The sequence below is a fragment of the Heteronotia binoei genome, chromosome 15, assembly GCF_032191835.1.
Source record: "Heteronotia binoei isolate CCM8104 ecotype False Entrance Well chromosome 15, APGP_CSIRO_Hbin_v1, whole genome shotgun sequence".
NCBI classification, from domain to species: domain Eukaryota; kingdom Metazoa; phylum Chordata; class Lepidosauria; order Squamata; family Gekkonidae; genus Heteronotia; species Heteronotia binoei.
This window is the reverse complement of record NC_083237.1, coordinates 65384424-65412341: the sequence shown is the minus strand read 5'-3', so window position 1 is coordinate 65412341 and position 27918 is coordinate 65384424. Positions and strand designations below refer to the sequence as shown.

Genomic DNA, 27918 nt, shown 5'->3' with positions numbered 1-27918 from the left:
ACAGGACTTGTACAGAGAGAATTGCACCACATTTTGCAACAAAAGCCAGTTTATTAGGAGAGAGACTGAAGTTAATACAATATTTTATTTTCCTAACGTAACATATTTCATCAAACGCAACCCATCTTTGCTCAGTTGCTATGGTGGTAAGTCTGCAGCCAGAGGCCGTTTGTTTTGGCAGCATGCAAAGTCACATCAATGATCAAAATCGTTCCCTACAGTTTCTACTGCAATCTCAATCAGTTCCTTACGTCATCTACAGCAATTTATGTGGTTTGATTATTCATTTCAGCATACCAGGATTTCTAAAAGCTGGAAGGATGCTCATTTAAAACAGCAATGTACCTAGCCAAGGGCAGGACAGTAAATTTTATCCAGACATTATATAGTTTATGCTAGATTGTTAAAACCCAAGATCTCCTGAGCCACATAATAGCAACATATTAATTTAATAAATAACTTGCATTTAATAAAAATATTATTAAGAACTGAAAAACATGGAAAAAAAACCCCCCAAGCATTCAACAGTGCTAAAGAATGCAGAAGCAAATGAAGATAAAATATACACCAAACAAACCAAACTGGCTAAGGAGTAACTTTAAAGAAAGTGCATCTCATAACTTCCTGATACCCTCCTTAAAAATAGTAAACCAAGGGTATTAAAATAACACTCATTATTTTATTTGCATGCAACTGCTAAAGTAATTTTGATTACTTTTTAATACTTTTAAACAGAGAATATTTTATTTAAAATAATAGACAAAAATGATTTCAGAAGGTGTTTTTTTAATATTCTGAACATGCATGGTTGGATAATGACTTTATGATAATATCACTAATTTAAGAAAATATGGTCAATTTCTTTACTTAAATTTATATTCTTAATCTGGTCAATTTCTTTACTTAAATTTATACTCTTAAGACTTCAAATCCATAAATAAGTTCTTTAAATATGTTAATGTGTTTAACATTCATACTGGGTTTGTTTAGTCCTCCTCCTTCCTGTTTCCAGACAGTATTCATAGTCTTCAAGAAAACAGGGTGTTTTTTCTAAATCACAATCAATATTTGTCTATTACTAGACTGCAGCCAGAAGTAGGTTACAGTAATTCAAATTCATTATTTGAAAACAGATATGCTAAGGAAACCTAGAAGAACTTTACATTCTATTTTGGCAGTTAAAAATATTTTGATTTATTTAACCTAACACATTAATTCTGCCTCATCAGTATTTTGATTCTAGCAGCTGTTAACATCATACACTTGTCTTGTGTTAACAGCAACTCCTCAGACAGTGGCTGGAATTAGAGTAGGCAAACTTCTGTTTGTTATCTTGTTACTTAATGTGGAAGAAAAGCTTTGTTCATTTAAAAAGTTTAGAACAGGATGACAGGACAGCCACATTTAGTCCTTTTATTTCTCCTCAGTGTTTTTTGGTTTCTCCTCTATGGATCACAGGATGGCTGCTATTAAACTGCTCATATGTCTTATCTTCCAGCTGGATTATCTCTTGAAAAGCTTTCTCCATATCCACTGGTCCGGCTGGAGGGGTTGTTTTTGGCAAGGTCATCTGGAGAGCACACCACAGAATAGTACGTGCTTTGCGTGTTGCTATGCACATTTCTTTAACGGCCAGTGCAAGAGCAAAAACATCTGTGGAGTAGGGAAAAAGTATTTTATTTTGCTGCTCTCTCATGAACTGACTCGTAGCATCATCATTTAGGAAACAAACCCTGTTATTTCCTCTAGGATTTTGAAGAAGCAATGCCCAATACATTGAGCAGATCTTCAAGTATCTATATTGTAAACTTCACAAAAGCGGTGTAATTCTCCCCCTCCCTTGAAAGCTTCCTTGAGAGAGCCAGTTTGGTGTAGTGGTTAAGTGTGCAGACTCTTATCTGGGAGAACCAGGTTTGATTCCCCACTCCTCCACTTGCAGCTGCTGGAATGGCCTTGGGTCAGCCATAGCTCTGGCAGAGGTTGTCCTTGAAAGGGTAACTGCTGTGAGAGCCCTCTCCAGCCCCACCCACCTCACAGGGTGTCTGTTGTAGGGGGGGAGAAGATATAGGAGATTGTAAGTCGCTCTGAGTCTCTGATCTACAAATCTACAATTCTTCTTCTTCTTCCTAAGATCCACATAGAGGGGGCATGGTAACATATTAAGTGTTTCAAAAACAGTTTTATTAATGATGCCTAAAAGAATTTTTATAGAATTTAATTTTCATTGGCACTTCCCTGAATTGAAGAATAGATTAAATTCTGACAATTTCTTAGTGATTGCTAAGGTTACATTTGTGCTATGGCACAAATGCTGTTAACTCAATGGACCACGAATAAGAAAAGTTCATAAGAAATTATCCTTAAAATTCTCTGTAGATAATCAATACCTTTGCTATAAACTGTAACAAACAGAACTAAAGTGATGGCTGCCTCATACAGGATAAATTCTAAAGATGTAACAAGTCTGTTGCAGCAACAAGAAAGAAAAGGACTTGTTGCAGTGACAAATTTTCCTGCACTGGCGCCTACTTCAGAGGTATGAAGTGTGTTTTCAACTGGCAGCTGCAGCTGGGTGTGGATATAGATGGCGGAAATGATGAACAGTGGAGTCAAAGAGTCATGAAAGAAGTGCAGATTATGATGTATCTCTGCAGAACTCGGATATACTATACTCACACATATTTTGACTGTGGCTCCCATCTGTGGATACTTAAATCCATGGATCGGGGCCACATGGACACTAAAACAGATTTTCCCGCATATTTGGGGGACTCCGCCCAAAAGTAAAGTAGTGTTCTCTGCACAAAGGTGGCGAATGCACTTACCTCCAGTGATCAGCAGTGGGGGCTGCACAGCCCAGAGCACCACACCGGGCCTACTGGCGGCAGCCACACAGCCCAGGAGCCACACTGGACATGGCGCCACTGGTGGCACATCCCAGGAGCCACACCAGGTGCACTGATGGCAGAGGTACAGGCCCAGGAGTCACACTGGGTACGAGTCTGGAAAGTGGGGGAGATCCCCCCCCACGAATATCACAGAGCTACACTTGTCTATATATATAAAACTTTCACGTGTGCCCTATCTGTGAATACTTAGATCCACAGATAAAAAGGTAATGGTAGTCTCCTATGCAAGCACCAGTCGCTTCCGACTCTGGGGTGACACTGTATCACGACATTTTCACGGCAGACTTTTTACGGGGTGGTTTGCCATTGCCTTCCTCAGTCATCTACACTTTCCCCCCAGCAAGCTGGGTACGCCTTCAACCGACCTTGGAAGGATGGAAGGCCGAGTCAACCTTGAGCTGGCGACCGGAACCCAGCTTCCACCGGGATCGAACTCAGGTCATGAGCAGAGAGCTCGGACTGCAGTACTGCAGCTTTACTACTCTGTGCCACAGATAGGGGCACACATTCCGCAAACAGATTTTTCTGTAAACTTGGTATTTACAGACTTGGTATAAACTTGGTATTTTCTGTAAACTTGGTATTTCTTGGTGATTGCTAAGGTTACATTTGTGCTATGGCACAATGGCTGTTAACTTCTGTAAGCTTAGGTTTGCAGAAACATCTGGAAAGTTAAAAAAAATACATCTGGGGGTTTAAACCCCACCCCCCAGAATAAAAAATGTTGCCTGCACATGCACATACCTTTGAAGACCTGGCTGCTAATACTGCTGTGGAGAGGCTCCAGGCCCAGCCACTGTGGCAGAGAATGCCTGAAGTCACTCTGGGCCTAGCCATGGTGCTTAGGGATGCTGAAAGTCACTCCAGGCCCTGGGAGACACTCTGGGCCCAGCCACAGTGGAAGGGGACACTCAGAGCCATTCTTTGAGGGGACTCAAGGAGCCTCTCTGGGCCTGGCTACCACAGGGAGCTGCTCCCAGCTTGCAGCAGCTCCCAGATCCTGTGGTGCTGCTAGACTCAAAGGTAGAGAAAAAAACGGGCAGGGGGGAGAAAGTGAAAGAAAGGGAGATTGGCTTGGGGGGGGGGGAGAAAGGGAATGATGGCAGTATTGGTTGTGAGATAGAGAAAGAAGTGGGATTGACTTGGGGGAGAGAAAGAGAAAGGATATTGGCTTGGGGGGAGAAAGACAAAGAAGGGGGTATTGGTGGGGGGGGGGAGATAAAGCAGCGGAGACTGGCTTGGGGGGAGAAAAGGAAAGAAGGGGTATTGGCTTGGTGGGGGGAGGAAAAGATAAAGGGGGATTTGCTTGGGAGAAGAAAGACAAAGAATGGGGGAGTGACTGGGGGGAGAGAAAGGGAAAGAAGAGGGCATTGGCTGGGGGGAAAAGAAAGAAGCGAGGAGAGGGACGGAAGCAAAGGTGGGAGAATGCCTTCTCCCTGCAAGTTTTTTGGGGGTCCCCATTTGTATCTATCTATATGAAGCAGCAGTCATTTTTATTTATTTACTAAACTGCATCCTCTGCTTTTCGACAGATTCCAAATTAGTGTTCAATGTAAAAAACAGTATAACAATAGCAGATGGCAAAGAATAATGGGACTGCGGTATAACAGTTCAACATTAACAAAGGGGAAAAGCCCAAGAAATTGTGGAGAGGATTTCATTTCCCCTTCCCCCAAGTTCTGTTGCCAACACACACATGGGCCGCTGCCTTTGCAGTGGCGATTAATGCACTGCAACTCAAATCTGCCTATTTCATCTGTAAAATGAAGAGAAGACGGGGGGGGGGGGTTAACATACGACACAGAATACAGATGAGGGGAGCTGACGTATCCCCAGCCTTACTGCTTTGCCTCGTGGTTTGAGAAACTTTTCTCCCAGCCCAGCTCTTGATATTGGAGAAAGGCTGAAAGAAAAATGCTTCAAACTATAAAGTGCAGCAAGGGGGTTATCTCACCTCATCCATGCACTCTTATTTTGTGCAGAAGGACAGACACGCTTTCACGCGCACAAAAACTTCCCGTATGAACACTTGAATAAATATACATAGATATCCCTGACTCGTCTACTTTTGCAGTACTGCTGGTGACAAACCAAACGTCAAAAGAAAACTGCACCTCTGTCATCTTGGCATCGTGGAGCTCCTTGTCTCTGCCGATGTGAAGCATTGACAATTTCATCCTTTCTACGGGACTGCACGATATGAATGGCTTCCAGGAGTTTATCAAGAGCAGTGGATATATTGGCATGGAGGGGAGAACTTCGAAGACGTTCCATCTTTCCCAGCAAAGTCACAACCTACAAATATTAAAGGGCAGTTCTCTAATTCTCATACACTGTTAGGGGGGGAAAAGCTGGTCTTTCTTAAAGGTTGGCAGTGACCAGGGCTTTTTTTTTTTTGTAGGAAAAAGCCCACCAGAAACTCATTTGTGTATTAGGCCACACCCTCTGATGTCACCATTCTTTCACACAAGGCTTTTTTTGCAGCAAAAGCCCAGCAGGAACTCGTTTGCATGTCAGGCCACACACCCCTGATGCCAAGCCAGCCGGAACGGCATCCCTGCTCAAAAAGGCCCTGGCAGTGACAGTCATGACTGATCAGAAAGTTCTAATTTAAGGCAAAGAAGAGCATCACTAATTCTGTAGGCCAAAGGCAGGCCTGAGCTAGCACCATGTGACGGCAGCCCCCCATATCACCCACGCTGAAGCTTATTCTGGTCCTGAGGAGGGACGTGGGGATACAAACAAGGACTACATTATACAGTTACATTTTATTAAGTTATTTGTATCTAATTTGACTGGTCTATGACTGTTTTAAACTTGATTTGACTGTTAACCTTTCATCCAAATTTTAAATGAATTTTATGGATGTTTTTATCCGATTTCTTTGTAATAGTCATAGGCACCCAATTTTATGAATGCTACTGTTGGTTTTATTCTGTTTTTGATGCAAAAAGTTTTATGTGATTCGATTGTACAAGCTGGTCACTGACTGTAACAATAAACTTGACTGAACTTATACGGTTACATGTATTTCTTGATCCGTTAGACACAATATAAAAAGGGATATTATGAAGTTGATCATTAAAAGGGCCTATCTTACTGGGTTAATGTGAAAAATGCTGGTGGTTATTGTGAAATTTCATTATTAAATATTGAATATGTTCACAATGTTCGTTTCTGGCCAAGCGGTGAGTTTACCTTATTCCCACCCGTTGTGGGATCTTAGTCCCTCTGAACTCTTGTGTGGGAGAGATTGTGGAGGTGGGGGGGGGGTGTTTCCTCTGATGAGTGTGCATTGAATGGTTGCTTATATGCAGCTAATACAGGGGCAGCATGTAGCTCCATGACTGATGGAAGGCATTGTTGTCAGCTCTGGCGTAGTTGCTAGGTTCTCAGCTCCTCGGAGCTGAGTCTTGAATGAAAGTTTAATACGGTCAAAGACCAATCAATTAAATACAAATAACTTAATAAGATACAGTCAGGCAATAGTAAAGTCTTTTTTGCCATTTCTCTGTTGAGTGAGCCTAAGATATTGGCTGACATGCCAGTAATGCCTTGGTAATCCAGGGTTCCAGATTGTTCTACTCATGGCCACTTTTGGGACATGTTATCTTATGAAGACAGAAATCTCCTAACTCTTTTTATTCATCCTGAAATGCTCTGTCGAAAACTCTGTTGGAATTCCCCAGGCAGAGGCTAAGAGAAGAGCTTGGCTGCAAACCTAAGCCTCTGAGTCAGCATACAGACACGCAAGAGGGTTAGAAATTGAAGGTTGCTTCTGCCACTTGGGGGAACCTACGGAACAGATCCAGACCTTGACTATGCCAATCAAAACACAGAATTTAGACATTTAAATAACTTACTCTGGCTTGTTCTCGCAATTGATCAACAATTAAACGATCAACTCTGGATGGATTTGATGTCAGTCTAGGAATTGGAGTATTATTAGTACTGGACACCTTCTTCCCTGGGTAAATCTTGGCAAGAGCCGACTCAGTCTGAAAAATATTACAATAATCAATCTATCAGCTTACATTGGTAAAGTATTCTTTGTGATAAGAAAGTATATTTTCTTTCTTTTTTTCTGGGATGCAAAATATGACCTTATTAATTACTAATACAGTTACTAGGCAGAGCTGATTATGAAGTAAGATTATTCACTCAATTTCCTGGATTTTAAAAATAAAAAGCCTGGGTCTTCCAGCACTTATTTATAACATTCAACATTATGTTTCCAGCTGTAGAAATCTCAGAGGATTCAAAGTGTAAGGAAAGCCGTAATTTAACCCTTCTTCAGTCAAACATGCTCTGGGCTGAGGTATAAAATGGAAAATATTAATAATTTTATCCAATTAATGCTAATGCATGGTATTTATTGCTACTGTCATATGAGAGTCTAGATATCAATGTTACTAAGTCAAAGGTTCTCCTATTCAGCAAAAATACAAACGGGCAATAAAAAAACAAATGTAAAAATAGAAATGGGCAGTAGGAAATCAACCTATGAAACAGGTAGACAATTTCAAATATTTAGGAAATACTTTTCAAGCAAACCTTTCTTGGAAGGTCCATCTGAGCTCTTTTGTAAGAGCTGCTTTGAATACCAGGAAGGCCATTTCAAGATTCTACTGTTCCTCTGGGGGTCAATATGTTCCTGTGGCAGTTAAAATATTCACCACTAGAGTCCTTGGGTAGATGCTATATGTTGCTGGGGTCTGGACTGGAGCAGTATCAGACAATATTGATAAACGGCTTCTAAAGTTCCTGCACAATATCTTGGGAGTCCCTCAGTGTGTTTCTGGAATAGCTCTCAGAACTGAAGCTGGGGAGATGTCCTTTGAAGCAAAGGCCCGAAATTTAGGATACTAAGTAAAATCAAATGTGGAATCAAGTTTTGTTGGACTAGTAGTACATAAGTGACTGGGGCAGACTACTGGATCATAAATTGTCATGCTTGGATATCATCCAGGATGCAGTGGAAAAAATGAGTAGTTTAAGAACTCTCCCAGCTCACTAGAAGATGTCTTAAGAACTTTGATTACATGCTGATCAGAGCCTGATCAGAACCCTTCTCGGCATTCTCCCTCCAACAAAAATGTCAAATTATCTGAGCTAACTATTCAAAAGTACAACAAAATAGGAGTCAAGTCGCACCTTTAAGACCAACTTAGTTTCATTCAGAATGTAAGCTTTCGTGTGCTCTAAGCATACTTCATCAGATGAAGAATCCGGTTCAGTGAGCAGAGTCACACATAGCTGGTAGGTGGTGGCTCAGAATGCAAAATGGTACAAATTTAAGATCCAATGACAGAATAGCAAAATGATCTGGTAGGCAGTGGTTTAGAATGCAGAATGGTACAAATTTAAGATCTAATGACTGAACCACTGCCTACCAGCTATGTGTGGCTCTGCTTACTGTACCGGATTCCTTGTCTGATGAAGCGTGCTGAGAGCACATGAAAGCTTACATTCTGAATAAAACTAAGTTGGTCTTAAAGGTGAACCATGACTCCTATTTTGTTCTACTACTTCAGACCAACACGGCTGCCCACTTGGATCTATTCCAAAGTATAGAAGTGCTTTTAATGCTAGTGCACCTGAGCGCTCTACCTTCAGCAGTTACGCTAGGAAGATCCAGTGGAATTCCATACTCAGATAGACTCTGAAACAGTGGCAGCAACGACTGTTTTTTATTATTCTAAATTTTCAGAATCAAGAGCCGAACTGATCTCCCTGTTATTTAATCAGAACTCTTTCTCCAGAAGCAAAATCATCCCGGCTACTCAAAGACAAAGATAAACAAACCACTCTGTGTGTGGCAAAATTTCTGGCAGCTGTTGTTAAGTTAAATGATAACTAACTTTTAAGTTCTCCTGCTACGGGATGAGGGTTTGCTGTTTATGACTTTGGTTGAAAAAAAAGTAAGAAGTAAAACTAAAAAGTTACAATCATATTGTCCAAGAGAATAACAATCAAAGGGGCAAAATATAACCATCAATATAACTTGATTACTGTTGATGTAGGAAAACACAGACTTCAGAATTACACAAGAAAAGCTACACCTCAGATCCACTAAACTCAGTGGGGTGGTTTTCCCTACTGACTTCAACAGGTCATGAACACCCTCAAAATCTGGAAAGTGCAATCTATTTTATTGCTGGCCCAATGAAAAATGCTATATAATGTGTTTGGTATCTTTCAGATTTGGATAAGTTTTAAAAAAATTTTCCAGCAAGTATTTGAATCCTAGTATTAAAGTACTGAAACATATTTGAAGGGCGTATGAGCAACTGCGGGAGTCGAACTGGTGGGCTCCATTCTACTCACAATCATCAAAATAGATAGAAACACCAGAGAAACAAGATCACTTCCAGATTCAGGTACCAATTACATATATTTATACAGATGTTTTATCTGCACAATTTATTTCTTTTGCGTATCTATAGATGGAGCCCTTTGAGTAGCCATCTACACAGTTACATGCATAAGTTTCTGTGGTTGGGCAGAGCTAACTCAATGAACAGTTTAGAGCTATATACACGGAACCAACACTCAAGCCCCCTCCCCTCAAAAGATTTCTTTTTTTTTTCATGCCTCATGTTGGGGAAATGAGGAGTGCAGGAACCTTTTCATGTACTTCCATTCCCACTGTATTCATTTAGGAAAGGAGAGAAGCTGGTTTCCCAAATACATCAAGAAAGAGAGACAGTCCTAAAAAACCTCTTATTTGACTTCAATCCCAAATGTAAATTCATTAAAACATATAAGAATCTGGTATGCAGTATACAAAATTAATCAGATCACTTAAATAAATACCCAATTAGAATGCACTGTAATTTTATAAAGGATATATCCTGGTTATTCTGTAAAGTCTCATAACACAGGGAGGATGGCCAGTACAAGAAGGAACGAGAATACAGTCACACATTAAGTACCTTTGTCCATCCAAAAGAGCCAAGGTAACTGCCAATCAACATAGTGACCTACACAACAGAGCTCAGTGCTTTCTTTCTATCACTCGAGGTCAAAAAGGTCCAGGCAAGCTGAGTTAAGCTAGGTTGACTCAGAGAGAGTCCCAGGAAGCTAGGTTCTGATTATCGATTTAGAATTGATAGTATATAAGCATTCCAAAAGGCAAAGTCATGTAAAGCAAACAACATGTATAACATTATCTGTACCAGGAAGGTTAGGTCACATCACTTGAAGTGTCCTAAGGCCACTTAGGAAACAGAACCAAAGTTTTAACTATGGAGTCTAAGACTCTTAATTACTGTAGAAATTGAAATAGCATATGTTTAGCAAAGACAGACAACTGAGGCTCAATCCAGCCCTAATTCCACAACACCTCATAAGAGCACCATCTATCTCAACTCACACCTATTTTCAATTGCTGTGACACGAATGCTTCTTTTAAAAAATGAAAAACACCTGCAGGACAGGAACACAGGCTATGACACTGTACAGATATCCATTAAAAGAACATCAGCTACAGGGGAAACAGGTTGTCTTTGTTCTTTGTGGTCTTCACAAACTAACACACGATAGTGGCTGACACACGTAAAAGGAAGATGCAGAAGTCCTCGGGAAAATGTACGCAAGACTATGCTGTCAAACATAACACTGGCTCTTGCAACCAACACTCAACCCCCCCACTTCCCCCAACCCCGAGAGATGGATGGAGAGTAACAACAGGGTCTCGGTTAAGTACTCTGTTTTCCACAATTAGGAAGGCTATTTGCACATCAATATCCAATTTGAATAGATTTACTTTATCATGTCTCCCCCCAACCCCCAACATTAATTCCAAACAAATGGTGACCATATAAACTTAATTATTCCTTTTTGGACCTCGTGTCTGTTAAATCATCTTCATTACGTAGTATGCTCATCTGCTGCTCACCCTCTAGCTATATGGATGGATTGGTAACTTCCACTTCAGTGTACCTGAAGAAGTGTGCACGCACAAGAAAGCTCATACCTCATATAAAACTTTTGTTGGTTTTAAAGGTGCCACTGGACTTAAACTTTGTTCTGCTGCTTCAGACCAACCTGGTGACCCCCACCTGAATCCATCCAACATGATGTAATGTTTAACCAAAACAGTCTGTATGGATCAGTTGGCATATTTACAGAAATAAGACAGCAGAGGCTGTAGCCAAATTTCTGGTTCAATGGCTCTTTTTGTCAATTGGCAAAGGATGCCTAGCTAGATGAGCAAAGAATGAATGCGCAAGAAAATCTTAGGTGCGCAAGCAAAACTACTTGGTTCAAGATAGCAGACAAAGTACTTAATCCTTCCTGAGAACAGCTGTCTATCTAGTTAAAAATAAGGTTAGCACACTGCATACGTTCAAAGCATGGAGGGTTCATATCAGGGGTATCAGGGATGGATCTGTCTTGTCAGGCTGGGCCAAATGTCTTGTCAGGCTGGGCCATGTGCTTTATAAAATATAATGCCAAGTAGCAGAAATATAAACTTTATAAAGGACACAGACAAACACTAAGATTTTTTTTTTAAAAAACCCTTAAAATAAAACATGCTTAAAAGATTAGTATTCTTGCAATATTATTAACAGTTAATATTAACAGTTTCTGATAACGGACACCTCTTGCTCTGAATTATCGCATCAAAATCTAAAGACAATGTCTGTGCTGTAGCCATCTTGAGTATGCTGTTCAGGTGTATATCTGTAAGTTGTAAACCTACTTTTGATTTATTGACATTCATGACAGAAATCTCATGGTCAACGCTCTGTTCCCTAAGCCCCAGGGGAAAACATGAAATGGCTGGGCATTGTGAGCTTTTGTACATAAGTTGCTTCATGTGCTGGTCAGCCAATGGAGAAAACAGAGGTTTGAAGGAAGCAGATGACAGTGAGTTGCTTCTGGGCCTGATAGGAGACTTCGGGAGGGGGGGGGGGGGCTGATCTGGCCCTTGAGCCACACGTTTGAAACCCCTAATCTACATGGAAAGGGAAGAAAAACAGATAATGGCATATAAGGCCTCCAGGGAGGAGGTGGCAATTTCCATCAATACCCCCCACTTCAGACCCCCTCCCTTTGCTCCCTAATTTCATCTGAGGAATATTCAGTAAACAGCAGCAGGAGGGAGACAAGAGAAAGCCACACTCAGCAAATCCTCTGCAAACCCATATCCTGACTGAGCTAGAACTGAAAAACCTCTTTAGGAAGGAAGGCCAAATTCATATGCAAACTGATATATATGCTGAGATAAGGGGAGCATTATGCTGGAGGCTTGACCAAAGTCCTAAGGCTATTGACCACTGAAGTTGGAGGTTCGACCAAAGGCTGCAGATGGGGGGGGGGGGAGGAGCTTAAAAATCTTTCCCCAAAGTGGTGAGAAAAATGGTAAGAACATAAGAGAAGCTATGTTGGATCAGGCCAATGGCCCATCCAGTCCAACACTCTGTATCACACAGTGGCCAATATATATACACACACACACACATATACAGTGGCTAATAGCCACTGATGGACCTCTGCTCCATATTTTTATCCAATCCCCTCTTGAAGTTGGCTATGCTTGTAGCCACCACCACCTCCTGTGGCAGTGAATTCCACGTTAATCACCCTTTGGGTGAAGTACTTCCTTTTATCCGTTCTAACCTGACTGCTCAGCAATTTCATTGAATGCCCACGAGTTCTTGTATTGTGAGAAAAGGACTTCTTTCTCTACTTTCTCCATCCCATGCATAATCTTGTAAACCTCTATCATGTCACCCCCACAGTCGATGTTTCTCCAAGCTAAAGAGCCCCAAGCGTTTTAACCTTTCTTCATAGGGAAAGTGTTCCAAACCTTTTAATCATTCTAGTTGCCCTTTTCTGCACTTTTTACAATGCTATAATATCCTTTTTGAGGTGCGGTGACCAGAATTGCACACAGTACTCCAAATGAGACCGCACCATCGATTTATACAGGGGCATTATGATACTGGCTGATTTGTTATCAAATCCCTGCCTAATAATTCCCAAATGGCGTTGGCCTTTTTTATTGCAATCGCACACTGTCTTGACATTTTCAGTGCATTATCTACCATGATCTCAAGATCTCTCTCTTGGTCACTTTCTGCCAGTTCACAACCCATCAACTTGTATTTGTAGCTGAGATTCTTGGCCCCAATGTGCATTACTTTGCACTTGGCCACACTGAACCTCATCCAGCCTCAACAGATCCCTTTGGAGTGCCTCACAATCCTCTCTGGTTCTCACCACCCTGAACAATTTAGTGTCATCTGCAAACTTGGCCACTTCACTGCTCACTCCCAACTCCAAATCATTAATGAACAAGTTAAAGAGCATGGGACCCAGTACTGAGCCCTGCGGCACCCCACTGCTTACCATCTTCCACTGCAAAGACTGCCCATTTATACTCACGCTCTGCTTCCTATTAATTAGCCAGTTTTTGATCCACAAGAGGACCTGTCCTTTTACTCTCGAGCTTACTAAGGAGCCTTTGATGAGGAACTTTATCAAAAGCTTTCTGGAAGTAAAGGTAAACAACATCTATTGGGTTCCCTTGGTCCACATGCTTGTTCACCCCCTCAAAGAACTGTACCAGGTTAGTGAGGCAAGATCTTCCCTTACAGAACCCATGCTGAGTCTTCCTCAATAACTTGTGTTCATCAATGTGCCTACTCATTCTGTTCTTGATAATGGTTTCTATCAACTTTCCCGGTATTGAAGTCAGACTGACTGGCCTGTAATTTTCCGGATCTCCTCTGGAACCCTTTTTAAAGATGGGGGTGACATTTGCTACCTTCCAGTCCTCAGGAACGGAGGCAGATTTCAATGAAAGATTATATATTTTTGTCAGGAGATCCACCAAGTTCAACTTTGAGTTCTTTCAGAACTCTTGGATATATGCCATCCAGACCTGGTGACTTATTAGTTTTTATTTTGTCAATCAGTTGTAGGACCTCCTCTCTTGTCACCTCAATCTGACTCAGGTCTTTCAACACCCCTTCCAAAATTAGTGGTTCTGGAGCGGGCAAACACTTCTCGTCTTCCACAGTGAAGACGGAGGCAAAAAATGCATTCAGCTTCTCAGCCATTTCTCTATCCTCCTTCAGTAATCCTTTGACCCCTTGGTCATCCAAAGGGCCCCACTGCCTCCCTGGCTGGTTTGCTGCTTCTAATATATTTGAAGAAAATTTTTATTGTTGGTCTTTTTGTTTTTTGCAATATGCTCCTCATAGTCCCTTTTTGCCTGCCTGATCACAGTCTTGCATTTGATTTGCCACAGCCTGTGTTCCCTTTTATTAATCTCACTTGGACTAGCTTTCCTCTGCTTAAAGGAGTCCTTCTTACCTTTTACAGCTTCCATTACTTTGTTTGTTAACCATGCAGGCTTTCTCTTATACCTGTTTGAGCCTTTCCTAACTTGTGGTATATATTTTATCTGAGCTTCTAGGATTGTAGTTTTAAATAGCCTCCAAGCTTCCCCCAAGGGTTTTGACTGTATTTACTTTTCCTTTCAGTTTCCTCTTCACATGCCTCATCTCAGAGAATTTACCCCTTTTAAAGTTAAACGTGGTTGTGCTGGTCTTTTGGGGCAACTCCCTATTTATACAAATGTTGAAATCAATAACGTTATGGTCACTGCTCCCAAGAGGCACAATCACTTTTACATCTCTCACCAAGTCTTGGGCATTACTTACCAAATCCAGGATCACCCCACCCATGGATGAACACTTGGGCAATAGCATGCAAATATAACAATGAAAAATCCAGCCATTAATTTTTCAGAAACAGTACGCCTTTCACTGGATCACCCCACTCCTGCATGAACACTTGGGCAATAGCATGCGAATATAACAATGAAAAATCCAGCCATTAATTTTTTAGGAACAGTACGCCTTCACTTGATCAGGAAAAGAAATGCCTTCAACTAAAAAATTCAGCCAATATTTCAGTTGTTCTGCTTTCTGTGGATGCTAATTATTTAAATTTATTGATGTATGGGGATATTTGTACACCACCCTGAACCCTCCAGGGGACGGTGGTTTATAAATTGAATTAATCCAAGCAGGATTGTGGCTTACTATCTCAAACTCTGCTACTCAGTCACACCCAAAAGGGACGGAGACTGCTAAGAGTGGAATAGCTAGAAAATAAACTTCCTCATGAGCAGGAAGATCCAAATAATCCCCCAGACGGGATGGATTCCCCAAGGTAGATTATAAATTATCAAGACACAAGGAAGATGCTCTCTTGCTCTTGTATTACTCTTGCATCCTGCTTGTGGAAGTTCAAATCATGGTGGACTCTAATTTATCTATCTTGTCTAAGAGGCAGGGGAAATGGAGGAAAGACCTGATTACGAGAATTAAGATAATGATGAACTTCAAACTTCTGCAACTTCAAATAAAGCTAGACTGTTCTATTTAAACATTATTTTCTTTTAAAAACATTCGCTAGGAAGTACCTAGTGGAAGGAAAGACAGCTGTGTGTTTTCACCTTTTCTTTGTTCCCCTGCTCAGTCCAAAAGCATGACCAGAACACATGTACTCTTTTATTCATTCATTAAACTTTTTTCCTACTTTGAATGCATTAAGTCTGGTCTCTAAAAACACATTATGTCTATTTGGACTTATTGTCTGAAATTTGGTGACTTGAACTGTGAACAGACAGCTAGATGACTGAGAAAAATCCCAGGTGTGCAGAAAACAGATACATGGAGAGGTTAAACATCCCTCAAATGATAAAAGCGCCCCTATAGCTTTAATATTTGCTAATCAAGCAACATTCATTGTTTGGCTGTACCTTTTAATTGTCATATGGCTCAAAAGAAATATGAGAACAAAAATGAAAGGCCTAATATTGTAGGAGACCTAACAAGTCCAATTTTGTTCCATTAAGTCAAACTAAAATACATAGAAACCTTATTTATATCAATGACCAGGAAACAACATGAACCATTTTTTTTTTCAGAAGTTCAGTTTAACAGGTATGTTATCTACAAAGCTTTGCTAAACTATTTGGTGCTGCATGAGGGACAGATGATTAAATCCATATAAGAAGAATGCCATAATGTGTGTTATCTTTTTTTAATAAACCAAGGGATCCTGCAGGTTTTTGCCATTTTCTGGGCATGGAGCAGGGGTCACAGAGGATGTGTGTGGGAGGTATTTGTGTAGTTCCTGCATTGTGCAGGCAGGTGGACTAGATGACCCTGGAGATCCCTGCCAACTCTATGATTCTATGAATGCTGTTGTGGTTGCCTAGCAACGGCCACTGAAGACATCTGAGAATTAAACCTGGTCCTATCTGCCTAGTTCCATTTTGGATTTATTGATTAGAGTGACAGAACTTATGCATCTGAAACATTTTTCACCATCACCACTGTATTCCATAGTAAAGTGGCTGAACCCCATTACAATGATGAAAATACCAAACCAGACTACTCATGTAGTAAAAGGATTTCTACAGTCAAAGGATTCCAAGGTATGCAGAAAAATGGCTTTATAAATTAATCACAAGGGAGGGACGCTCCAAATATAGCCTGATGCAGACTGAAAATACACCAAAAGGCACAGAATATTGAGAGCAGCTGAGAGTCAGCTGAAGGCAAAAGTGTGTGGGGCAGAGTATCCCACTGACACATCAAAGACTTTAATCTTAGAGGGTGTCTCCAAAGTGTTCAGTTCTTGATTCTTTATTCCCCTATACACATTCACACCGTTACAATTAACAGTGTAATTTCATTCTGATACACCACTTACCTTTTTCCGTTCTTTTTCCAAAGCTCTCCATTGTTCATAACATTCTTCCAACCTAATATGAAGTTCACTGGCTGGTCCACTCCTAGTTTTCATTGGTCTTTGGAATCCAAATGTCGGCATGAAACCTGTGAAAGAGCTGTCTCCATACATCATATCATTAAAATAAGGATACAAGTGGCTTAGATCATCATAGGAGAACAAATCATAGGAATCCATCAGAGGAATGACAGAGTGTGCAAATGGGTGGGTGGATTTCAAAGGAAATCTGTTGGAACCATGCTGTGAGACACCTGGACTTTGCCTCAAGTCTCCCATCATGAAATTGTTTGAAAAACATGACGCCTGGGTGCGATTCACACGGTTGTTGACAATATTATTGTCACCACTCCCTTGCCTATGGCTACTGAAGTGGCCCTGAGACTCTATTAAATCTTGGTAAGTGTTCTGTGACAGTCCATCCAGATGCTTTTGTCCTTCTTCAGCATCATAATGTCCATTCTGCGACTTCGTTTGAAAATTGTTCTTGTTCAAATTTTCAAGGATCCCATATTGCTGTGAATAGTTATCATGGAAACCATTTGATGGCTTAATTTTTTTGTCAATAATGGACTCAAAGAGACTTTCTTCTCCCACTTTACTCAGTCCTTCTGTATGACCGGCAGACTGAATTCGATCTGTAGCACTGCTGTCGTTGAAATCAAAACTGGAAAATACCGTGGGCATTTCTTGACAATATTTCTGAAGCAACAAATTAGCATTTAAATTTACACTGCTCAATGGTAACTGAGAAAAATCATAATGACTAGAAGCTTTTGAACCCGCAGATAAATTATTATTCAACTTTATCAAGGTGCCTTGATTCCGAATAGGGACAGAGGAGTTTATTTTTGTCTGGATGTTGCTCCATGCTGGTCTTATATTTGTGCCTGAGGAAGTCGTTCCTGTATTTGTTGATAAAATATTCAGTGATTTGAAATATTCAGAATTTTCTGCACCATTTGTAAAATCACCACTCCCTGGAATAGCTGTGTGAGACTTCAGGGCAAAATCTGATTTTAAACCAAGGTCTGTGGTAAATGAAGTTTCGTTCACAAACTGCTTTTCTGACATGAGTCCTGCAGTTTTCTGGAATGTAAAATTCTGCTGTTCCAAAGAGGCATCTTCCATTTTCTTTTGAACAGCTGGCTTATTCTGAAACAATTTATTATAATTATCTGTATCTAAGGCTGGTAACTCAGGTGTTCCAGTTGGTAATTTTTTAATGTCTTGGGCTCCGTAATTTACATTTTTATTATTCTTTGCTTTATTTGGATGGGAATACTCTGGGTATCTACAATAATCAGCATTTTCACCATATCTGTTAAATTGTGACAAAAACATCTCAGCTCTCTTTTGGTTCACCTGTGTATCTTGTCCCTTAGGGCCCACCTTATCCCTTCCATAAGCTAAAGTATCTGCTCCAGATTCTTTTATTGCTTCTGAAAGACTGGTTTGCTGGGTAAAACATGTTTTCACATATGAAAAATCTTGAAACTGTGGTGCCTTTGCATTCTCATTGGTTTGAATATTGTAACTATTGACATGATCACTCCGGGAAGGGTACAGCCATTGTTCTTCAAGGTCTATATTAGTGAGCCCATTGTAAAGGTCATCCACTTTCTGTTGCAAGGTTAGGTTACCAGCATGCAGATACTGTTTGTCCGTCACTGATAAATTTTCTCCACCATAAAAAGCCTGTTGAGGGATAGTGCCATCTACTGGCCTCTTTGTTTCTGATAGCAGGTCAGGGTGGTCTGTAAATCGGGTAGCGTTCACAGGCCATACTGATTTTAAACTGGAGGCACATGCCCTATTAAAAATGAAACACAAATAAAGATACAATTACTTACTTTTCAGTCCCAATAGATTCCCCTCCGCTTTTAATTTTAGGAAGTTTCATGTTCAACATGCTTACAGAGCTAGCAGTATAATTTACATAGAGACGCACATCAAATTCAGTAACAAAAACTTCAAAAGAACTCATCTGGTTTTCAGCCATTAGGATTCAGAAGGTTTTAGTAAGCACATGGGGAGGGAGAAGAATGTATCCTGAGGTTTGGCATAGCTGGCATGTTTGATTTATTTAACACAACAGCTGATATACGTAAGGTCTTGAATGATGTTTAAAGAACTTGACAACATGACTGGATAAACATGTACCACAACTGTCTTGGAAGCAGGTATTAGACTGCAAGCTTCCACAGCTGGCAGCTGCATAAGGGGTTTCTAGGCATGTGTATAAGAGAAAGAGATTAACAGTCCTTGTCAAATATTGTACTAACCCCTCTGCAAAATATGGTTGTGATTTATCTTGTTCTTCCAAGATGTTAGACACAAGTCCATACAAGTCTGTTTCACTGCCATAGTCACTTCTTTCTGCCTGAATCCTAAGAACAAATAAAGTATGGTAAGTATCAGCTAAGAATTTATCTTATTATATCCAAACATATCCTTGTAGTGTATTATCAGCACACAAAATGAAGAAAAAGATATTAGATTTATATCCCACCCTCCACTCCGAATCTCAGAATTGCTCACAATCTCCTTCATCTTCCTCCCACACAACAGACACCCTGTGAGGTGGCTGGGGCTGAAAGGACTCTCACAGCAGCTGCCCTTTCAAAGACAACCTCTGCCATAGCTATGGCTGACCCAAGGCCATTCCAGAAGCTGCAAGTGGAGGAGTGGGGAATCAAACCCAGTTCTCCCAGATAAGAGTCCATACACTTAACCACTACACCAAACTGGCTCTCAAAATGTGATACTGCACCGAAAAACTACTACCTGTTTAGCACCAATTAAGTTTCAGAGAGATGTCATTTGTTCACAGAATTGTTAGAGGGCTTTAGTAACGTTAAAAATAAAAGATTTTTAAAATGCATAGACTCAGATCTCCATCTATAAAAAAGGAAACTGAGATCAAATTCAATCTGTTGACTGGACTTTCCTGATTTTCTAACAGCCAAATATGCATATTACAATTAGTGAGGCTAGACAAATCCAGTTTTGCTCAGATTATTTTAATACATTTTATACAAAGAAGCCATACTGTCAAGAATCTGCTCAAATCACTATACGTTCCACTTGCTGCCAGTAAGTAACATCTAAAGATAATCCAATAATTTAACTTGTCCATTCCATCTTAGTTCGACTGCATGTGGATTTTGAATACAGTGCGTTCACCTCTCTTGTAGCCAACCTCAAAAGAAGCACTGAGAGACCGCTGCACAACAATCTTTTTAGAGATTACAAACATACTCCTACAGGGAAGTAAAATGATGTATAAGTAAACTAATAAATTCTCGGTGTACAAGCAACTTTTCTATGCAGCACTTGGAAGCAAAAATCACCCTTTTCAGGGTCCTGAAAAGGGTGGGATGAGTAAAGGAGGGGGTGGGATGAGTAAATGCCTGCTGGCTGGCTGGCTGCCACTGCACACTTACTGCTTATGGAAGCAGGGCAGTAAGCTCGCTTTCCACCATGGTAGATGTCTGCCTGACCCACACAGGGCCTGGGCAGCCCGACTGCTCTATGTCATGAATGCAAGAGCCACTGGCTTGCAACAGCCATAAGAACATCCCAAACAGGACGAGAGTCACTCCTTACTTAGGGCTGGGGGTGGCTCTTGGGGAAGGGAGGCCTCCCCAGACCATCAGCCCACCGTGACTTCCCCCAATGTGCTTAATGGCCAACCTGCCCCTGCCACGTACTGTCTTCCAAAAGCTATTCCAAATGTAATACATTTAAGTCACAGCATTAAAAATCCATTATTTAATACCTTATCAAAACTGTGACTACTGTCGACGACTTTTTATATTACAACAGCAAAAACATTTTTGGGGACAACATTTCTGCTTCACTAGATAGGCAAAACAGGGATAAGACATACCCACGAGGTACGAAATAATGAACTCGCTGAGCAAGTAGCGAAAAAGACAAAAAACCCCACAAGTGTCTGATCAACACAGGCTTGGTACAGCTGTAACAACAACCACTGACTTGAATCCAGGCTGCAAGTGTGAGGATTTCCACTGCACAGCACGACTTTCCTGCCTGCCCTCCTTCTGCAACTGCCCAAGATACCCACTGAAACTAGGAGGCTAGAGCGAGTCAGCCCCCAAAGTTACCCATGCTCATTCACATAGTGGCAAATCATGACTTGAAGTTTAAAATCTAAATCAAGCTATAGATACAGTGGGCTGGACAGAATCTCAAAATCATCTAGACCACATTCCCCGGGTCTAAAATACATTCCACACATTACCCTTCTTCCAGATATAACCTACACTTCTACAGTATTCTACAACATATGATAAGAGTGGAACAAATTGTCCTGTGCCAGGAAGCCAGCTTAGGAAAACCATCCAGATAACTAAAATGAGTGAGCAATGTCACATTCTACACAGACTATCAGTTCTACCAGGCAATCCAGGAGCATAGCCAGGATTTTAACTCAGGGGCCTTTTAAAAAAAAGTTTTTAAAAGTTCCTATCCACTGTGGGGCTTGCCACTTCTCTATTTTCTGGAAGAGGGGCAAAAGCTGGGGGCTATGAAAGTGGCCAAGTCAAGAAGAAGAAGAAGATGATGATATTGGATTTATATCCCGCCCTCCACTCCGAAGAGTCTCAGAGCGGCTCACAATCTCCTTTCCCTTCCTCCCCCACAACAGACACCCTGTGAGGTAGATGAAGATATTGGATTTATATCCCGCCCTCCACTCCGAAGAGTCTCAGAGCGGCTCACAATCTCCTTTCCCTCCTCCCCCACAACAGACACCCTGTGAGGTAGAAGATATTGGATTTATATCCCGCCCTCCACTCCGAAGAGTCTCAGAGCGGCTCACAATCTCCTTTCCCTTCCTCCCCCACAACAGACACCCTGTGAGGTAGATGAAGATATTGGATTTATATCCTGCCCTCCACTCTGAAGAGTCTCAGAGAGGCTCACAATCTCCTTTACCTTCCTCCCCCACAACAGACACCCTGTGAGGTAGATGAAGATATTGGATTTGTATCCCGCCCTCCACTCCGAAGAGTCTCAGAGCGGCTCACAATCTCCTTTCCCTTCCTCCCCCACAACAGACACCCTGTGAGGTAGATGAAGATATTGGATTTATATCCCACCCTCCACTCTGAAGAGTCTCAGAGAGGCTCACAATCTCCTTTACCTTCCTCCCCCACAACAGACACCCTGTGAGGTAGATGAAGATATTGGATTTGTATCCCGCCCTCCACTCCGAAGAGTCTCAGAGCGGCTCACAATCTCCTTTACCTTCCTCCCCCACAACAGACACCCTGTGAGGTAGATGAAGACATTGGATTTATATCCCGCCCTCCACTCCGAAGAGTCTCAGAGCGGCTCACAATCTCCTTTACCTTCCTCCCCCACAACAGACACCCTGTGAGGTGGGTGGGGCTGGAGAAGGCTCTCACAGCAGCTGCCCTTTCAAGGACAACTCCTGCGAGAGCTATGGCTGACCCAAGGCCATTCCAGCAGCTGCAAGTGGAGGAGTGGGGAATCAAACCCGGTTCTCCCAGATAAGAGAGCTCTGGCTGACCCAAGGCCATTCCAGCAGCTGCAAGTGGAGGAGTGGGGAATCAAACCCGGTTCTCCCAGATAAGAGAGCTCTGGCTGACCCAAGGCCATTCCAGCAGCTGCAAGTGGAGGAGTGGGGAATCAAACCCGGTTCTCCCAGTTAAGAGAGCTCTGGCTGACCCAAGGCCATTCCAGCAGCTGCAGGTGCAGGAGTGGGGGAATCAAACCCAGTTCTCCCAGATAAGAGAGCTCTGGCTGACCCAAGGCCATTCCAGCAGCTGCAGGTGCAGGAGTGGGGGAATCAAACCCGGTTCTCCCAGATAAGAGCTCTGGCTGACCCAAGGCCATTCCAGCAGCTGCAGGTGCAGGAGTGGGGGAATCAAACCCGGTTCTCCCAGTTAAGAGAGCTCTGGCTGACCCAAGGCCATTCCAGCAGCTGCAGGTGCAGGAGTGGGGGAATCAAACCCGGTTCTCCCAGATAAGAGAGCTCTGGCTGACCCAAGGCCATTCCAGCAGCTGCAGGTGCAGGAGTGGGGGAATCAAACCCGGTTCTCCCAGATAAGAGAGCTCTGGCTGACCCAAGGCCATTCCAGCAGCTGCAAGTGGAGGAGTGGGGAATCAAACCCGGTTCTCCCAGATAAGACAGCTCTGGCTGACCCAAGGCCATTCCAGCAGCTGCAGGTGCAGGAGTGGGGGAATCAAACCCGGTTCTCCCAGATAAGAGAGCTCTGGCTGACCCAAGGCCATTCCAGCAGGTGCGAGTGGAGGAGTGGGGAATCAAACCCAGTTCTCCCAGATAAGAGAGCTATGGCTGACCCAAGGCCATTCCAGCAGCTGCAAGTGGAGGAGTGGGGAATCAAACCCAGTTCTCCCAGATAAGAGAGCTATGGCTGACCCAAGGCCATTCCAGCAGCTGCAAGTGGAGGAGTGGGGAATCAAACCCGGTTCTCCCAGATAAGAGAGCTGTGGCTGACCCAAGGCCATTCCAGCAGGTGCAAGTGGAGGAGTGGGGAATCAAACCCGGTTCTCCCAGATAAGAGAGCTCTGGCTGACCCAAGGCCATTCCAGCAGCTGCAAGTGGAGGAGTGGGGAATCAAACCCAGTTCTCCCAGATAAGAGAGCTATGGCTGACCCAAGGCCATTCCAGCAGCTGCAAGTGGAGGAGTGGGGAATCAAACCCAGTTCTCCCAGATAAGAGAGCTATGGCTGACCCAAGGCCATTCCAGCAGCTGCAAGTGGAGGAGTGGGGAATCAAACCCAGTTCTCCCAGATAAGAGAGCTATGGCTGACCCAAGGCCATTCCAGCAGCTGCAAGTGGAGGAGTGGGGAATCAAACCCAGTTCTCCCAGATAAGAGAGCTATGGCTGACCCAAGGCCATTCCAGCAGCTGCAAGTGGAGGAGTGGGGAATCAAACCCAGTTCTCCCAGATAAGAGAGCTATGGCTGACCCAAGGCCATTCCAGCAGCTGCAAGTGGAGGAGTGGGGAATCAAATCCGGTTCTCCCAGATAAGAGTCCGCACACTTCACCACTACACCAAACTGGCTCTCAAGGCAGCCAACCCTAAAACTTTGGAGTCAAGAAGGGACTGCACCTTGCACGCAAGCAGGGGGTTTCCTTCCACCTCCCTCTTCCCCACCCCAGCACTTTGAAGCCAGCAGCTCCATCCCTCCCCCCTTTCTGACCCATTCCACATGGCTTCCTCCACCTACTATTCCTCCACCTCCCTCCTCTCTGCCTGCTGCTTTTGCTGCTGCAGTGCACTGTGCCCTGCCTGTGGCTATGGGCCTAAGGCAATCTGACCTGAGAACTATACTCCAAGCACAAATAAAAGGAGACTGGCTGGCCTCTGACAGTGGTAAAAAAATTATGAATCTGTTGGCTTTATTTAAATATCTACATGTGTGTGTTTAATTTGACCCCTTCAATCCTATAGAGCAGTGTTTCCCGTTTGCAGGGTCATGACACGGTACCGGGCCATGGAAGCCTCACTACCGGGTCACAAGAAAAGCCAAAGCTAGCCCCGCCCCCAGCAAAGCAAGACCTCTGCTCTGCTTCCTTCCTTCCTTCCCCCATCTCTCTGTTGTGCAGAGAAAAGCTAGCCTTGAAGACTGACACAGGCTGCAAATCCTGAGCTCCATTTGGCTTCCTTCCTTTCCCCATCTCTGTGTTGTGCAGAGAAAAGCTAGCTTTGAAGACTGACACAGGCTGCAAAGCCTGCTCTCCATTTGGCTTCCTTCCTTCCCCCATCTCTCTGTTGCGCAGAGAAAAGCTAGCCTTGAAGACTGACACAGGCTGCAAAGCCTGAGCTCCGTTTGGCTTCCTTCGTCCCCCATCTCTGTGTTGTGCAGAGAGGAGCTGGGCTGCCTCTCCTTCCTTCTCCCCCCCTCCCAGTGTTTGAGAGAACAGCTGGCATCCACTGGCACTTTAGACCCATGAAGTGTCCTTCAAGGTATGAGCTTTCCTGTACCTTGCAGTATGTTCTTTTGGGGAGATTTCCCTGGGAGGCCTGGGCAGCAAAGAAGGGTGTGTTTTTTTCAGCCAGGAGGAGCGGAGAGTGGGCATTCCAATAGCTATTTTTTTTTTTAACCAAATGACCCCTAGCCAGAATTGTTGCTGGCTGAGGTAATCTGATGGTAAGGAAAGTTTTTTCTTTGCCCTCCCTTTTCTTTCTTTCTTTCCCTGCAAGTGATGCTCTGTCTGTATTCTTGGTGCTGGGAGGGGAGGGAAGCAACAGTGGGAGGGCTTCTAGTGCCCTGGCCCCACTGGTGGACATTATGAAAGTGACATCACAGGAAAAGTTGGAGTTTTGGTTCAGTGTGCCCCACAAGTGACATCACTTGGCCCTTGACATCACAGGAAATTACATAATTCCTGTCTCCCAGCTCCACCCCCAAAGTCTCCTGGCTCCACCCCCAAATTTTAGTGGGTCACGAAGGAGAAGTGTAAAAATAACCGGGCCACGAGAAAGAAAAGTTTGGGAAACCCTGCTATAGAGATTTATCAACCAATAGCCCATCTACCATTTGGTTTTCTTTCCTAGTTTTTTGGTTAATTGATATACCTGTTCTTTACATTAATCTGAGAACTAAGGGGTTGTTTAATGTCATCTGTATACGTAGACCACGGGACATAGAAAAGAGAAGAGTCAGCATGGTTTGAACATTCAGAGGCTGTAGGAAGCGAAGTACTGTAAATCTGACACAAATCTATATTCTCTTCACTCTGTATTTTAAATACAAGAAAAGATCATTAATTGTAAATAGCAGCATGTTATATTAGTACACAATTTCATCACGGATAGAGAATCAATGGCTTGGAAAATAGCAGAGCAACACTAGACTAAGTACCTCTTGACACAAGGTAGTATTGTAACAAGGCAGGTTCACATGATTAATACAAGTTATGTCACACACTGCTGGATTCCCCTAACTTTGGTAATTAGCTAGTTTGATTTGTGGGGAAGTCTCAGTGGGCCAGAACAAGGATCACTCACAAATGTACCAAACTCCTGTGTTAAAAACCCTCAGGACTTTTCCCCCCCTGCTATTCCAGCTATGTTATTTTACGATAAACAGTAAACAATCATTTTTTTCTCACATTAAGAAAAAAGCCGCCCTGAGCCACTTGTGGGAAGGGCGGGATACAAATCCCAAATAAATAAATAAATCCTAAAAATAGCAGTGAGCCCTAACACTTTCTATAGATTGATATTAAGCACACTTCAGCTGGGTTTTTTTGTGCAACAATGGGGAATTAAAACCTTATTATACAGTATTTTTAATTAGTTTCTTCTGTTTCACTTATCACAGAGACATTGGGTGTACCGTATCTAATGTTACGTTTCATTCATTTACTCTTTCCACAACTAAAACAGATTATGTGCATTGTGTGAGCCTAATCCAGCAAACAGGCCACATCCAGAGGGAAATTGTATAGATCTGCTTCTCTTATTCCATGAGAAAGCTTGTAAACAGGTTTATGAACCAGACATACTGTTTCTACGGTGTAATGCTCTACTTATAATCTGCTGCTGCTCCTGAGATTCTCTTTCGACAGCAGTTTAGGTCTATTTTCAAAAAATCAGCATTAGGGCATTGTGATATTTATATGTACGCATGGAGACTGGAATGTATGTCTTAAAACTAGACTTGCTGAGATGTCCGTTCATTCCTTGTCTATATGTATCCATTCAAATGCAGTATTATCATAGATGACTTTTTTTAATGGGCAAATAACTTTATAATTATTTTTCATTTGTTTTTATAACAGGGAACCAAAGCATTTTTCTAGTTTGGACACTAGGATCAAATGTCAGGTGTCCGTGTGATGTGATGTAAGCCCCATCCAACAACTCTGAATGATTGTACTAGAAGCTGGACTCTAACTGGAGAGAGAAGACTTGCCCAAAGTCACCTTGAGTTCATGCCCAAGTGGGGGGTATGAAGACAGCTTTATATCCACAGCTATGGTTACAGAATTCATTATCTATGGCACTTGCTCTATGTCATGTAAAGTCTGATTAGCAGCATATCTGAACATACACAGCAGCCTTTATATACTATAGTGCCCATGAGACCTATTACTTCACTAAACCTACACCCTTTTAAATTGCCTCATATCATGCTTAAAAATAATCCATCAAAAACTGTAGGCTAGGTAAGAGCAAGTGGAGTATTTCAGCCTTTATAAAATAGTGAATGTATATGTTACTACCCTAGTCATCACACCTGTTTGAAGGTAAACAATCTGAGCCTGGCCAGTAGCTGGATGAGACATAACCCCAAATGCCTATACGCTATTCTGAAATCCTTAAGCAAATTAAGTCACTTTTTATTTGTACCCTGGAATGGTCTTATTCAAGCCTACTTATCCCAGAATCCACTTTCTTGTTCACAAAAATCACGTGTAGGATAAAGCTGAGATATCCTGAATTCCTGTATGGCTTTCTCAGAAGTGGAGTAATAGAGCTTAGGAACAAAATATGAGATGTATAGAAGAGCAACTGGGCAAGGGGGGAGGGAGTCTTTTAATTAGCCCCTTTCATTTCTAGTTGTTCTGGGTATGACAAGTGCCTAAATGTTTGCAGCTGTCTCTTAAAACATTAACCTTATATTGCAGATGTAAGAGAAGCAAAAAAATAAAAAAGCAGGATCATTCCAGTGCAGAAACCACATGAGAACAAGTTCTAATACACTTCAAATACAGTGTTTATTATTAAATATAATCAAACAAAATGATACCACTGCTGCTCAGACGTCACCATGATTATGTAGTGTATTTCTGAAGGAAAATTACCTCTGTTTACAAATGCACACAAATAAATGTAATAACTGACTGAACCTGCAACTTGTAGCAATCATAGAAGGAGCTGCAACCTGTCATGATAACGTTATTGAACACATCTGTCAGTCTTCCACTGGGCTCTGCACTATTCCAATAGCGACTGGTACTTCTGAAAGCTACTTTAGGCTGAGACAAAAAATGAATGTAGAAAAGATAAAACAATTACACCTTCTTCTAAAGTGCTTGTTTTACATTGTTATCAGATCTCTAGCTCACTATGCTGGGAATATATCAATAAAAACCTTCACAGTCCCTCAAATATCTCTCATTTGAAAGACTATAGTCATGTTCATGAAGTATGGAAAGTGTAAATGGTCTCCATTTCTTTGAGAATTTGACCAACGCTG

General features: G+C 42.2%; 1 protein-coding gene across 2 annotated transcripts; it reads right to left on the bottom strand.

Annotated features, from left to right (window-relative positions):
* Positions 1-31: 31 nt before the first annotated feature.
* On the bottom strand, positions 32-27777 carry MEIOC (meiosis specific with coiled-coil domain). 2 transcript variants are annotated; one of them, XM_060256000.1, is made up of 7 exons: positions 27569-27777; positions 25290-25450; positions 18974-19078; positions 16653-18501; positions 6773-6907; positions 5024-5204; positions 32-1653 (listed from the first exon to the last, which is right to left on the bottom strand). In XM_060256000.1, the coding sequence occupies exons 1-7, from the start codon at positions 27608-27610 to the stop codon at positions 1424-1426; spliced, it is 2703 nt and encodes a 900-aa protein (XP_060111983.1). In that variant the 5' UTR covers positions 27611-27777; the 3' UTR covers positions 32-1423. The 2 variants fall into 2 exon arrangements, with proteins under 2 accessions (XP_060111983.1, XP_060111984.1); XM_060256001.1 differs by lacking the exon at positions 6773-6907.
* Positions 27778-27918: the final 141 nt, after the last annotated feature.

What these genes read in the sequence shown, in the direction of transcription:
- MEIOC (XM_060256000.1), bottom strand. Translation starts at nt 27,610, where the DNA reads ATGACAGGTTGCAGCTCCTTCTATGATTGCTACAAGTTGCAG. An exon ending in AATTGCGAGAACAAGCCAGA is followed by an intron (nt 5,205 to 6,772) that starts GTAAGTTATTTA and finishes TAATATTTGTAG; the next exon opens with GTTGTGACTTTGCTGGGAAA. An exon ending in ACGATGCCAAGATGACAGAG is followed by an intron (nt 1,654 to 5,023) that starts GTGCAGTTTTCT and finishes CCTACTCCACAG; the next exon opens with ATGTTTTTGCTCTTGCACTG.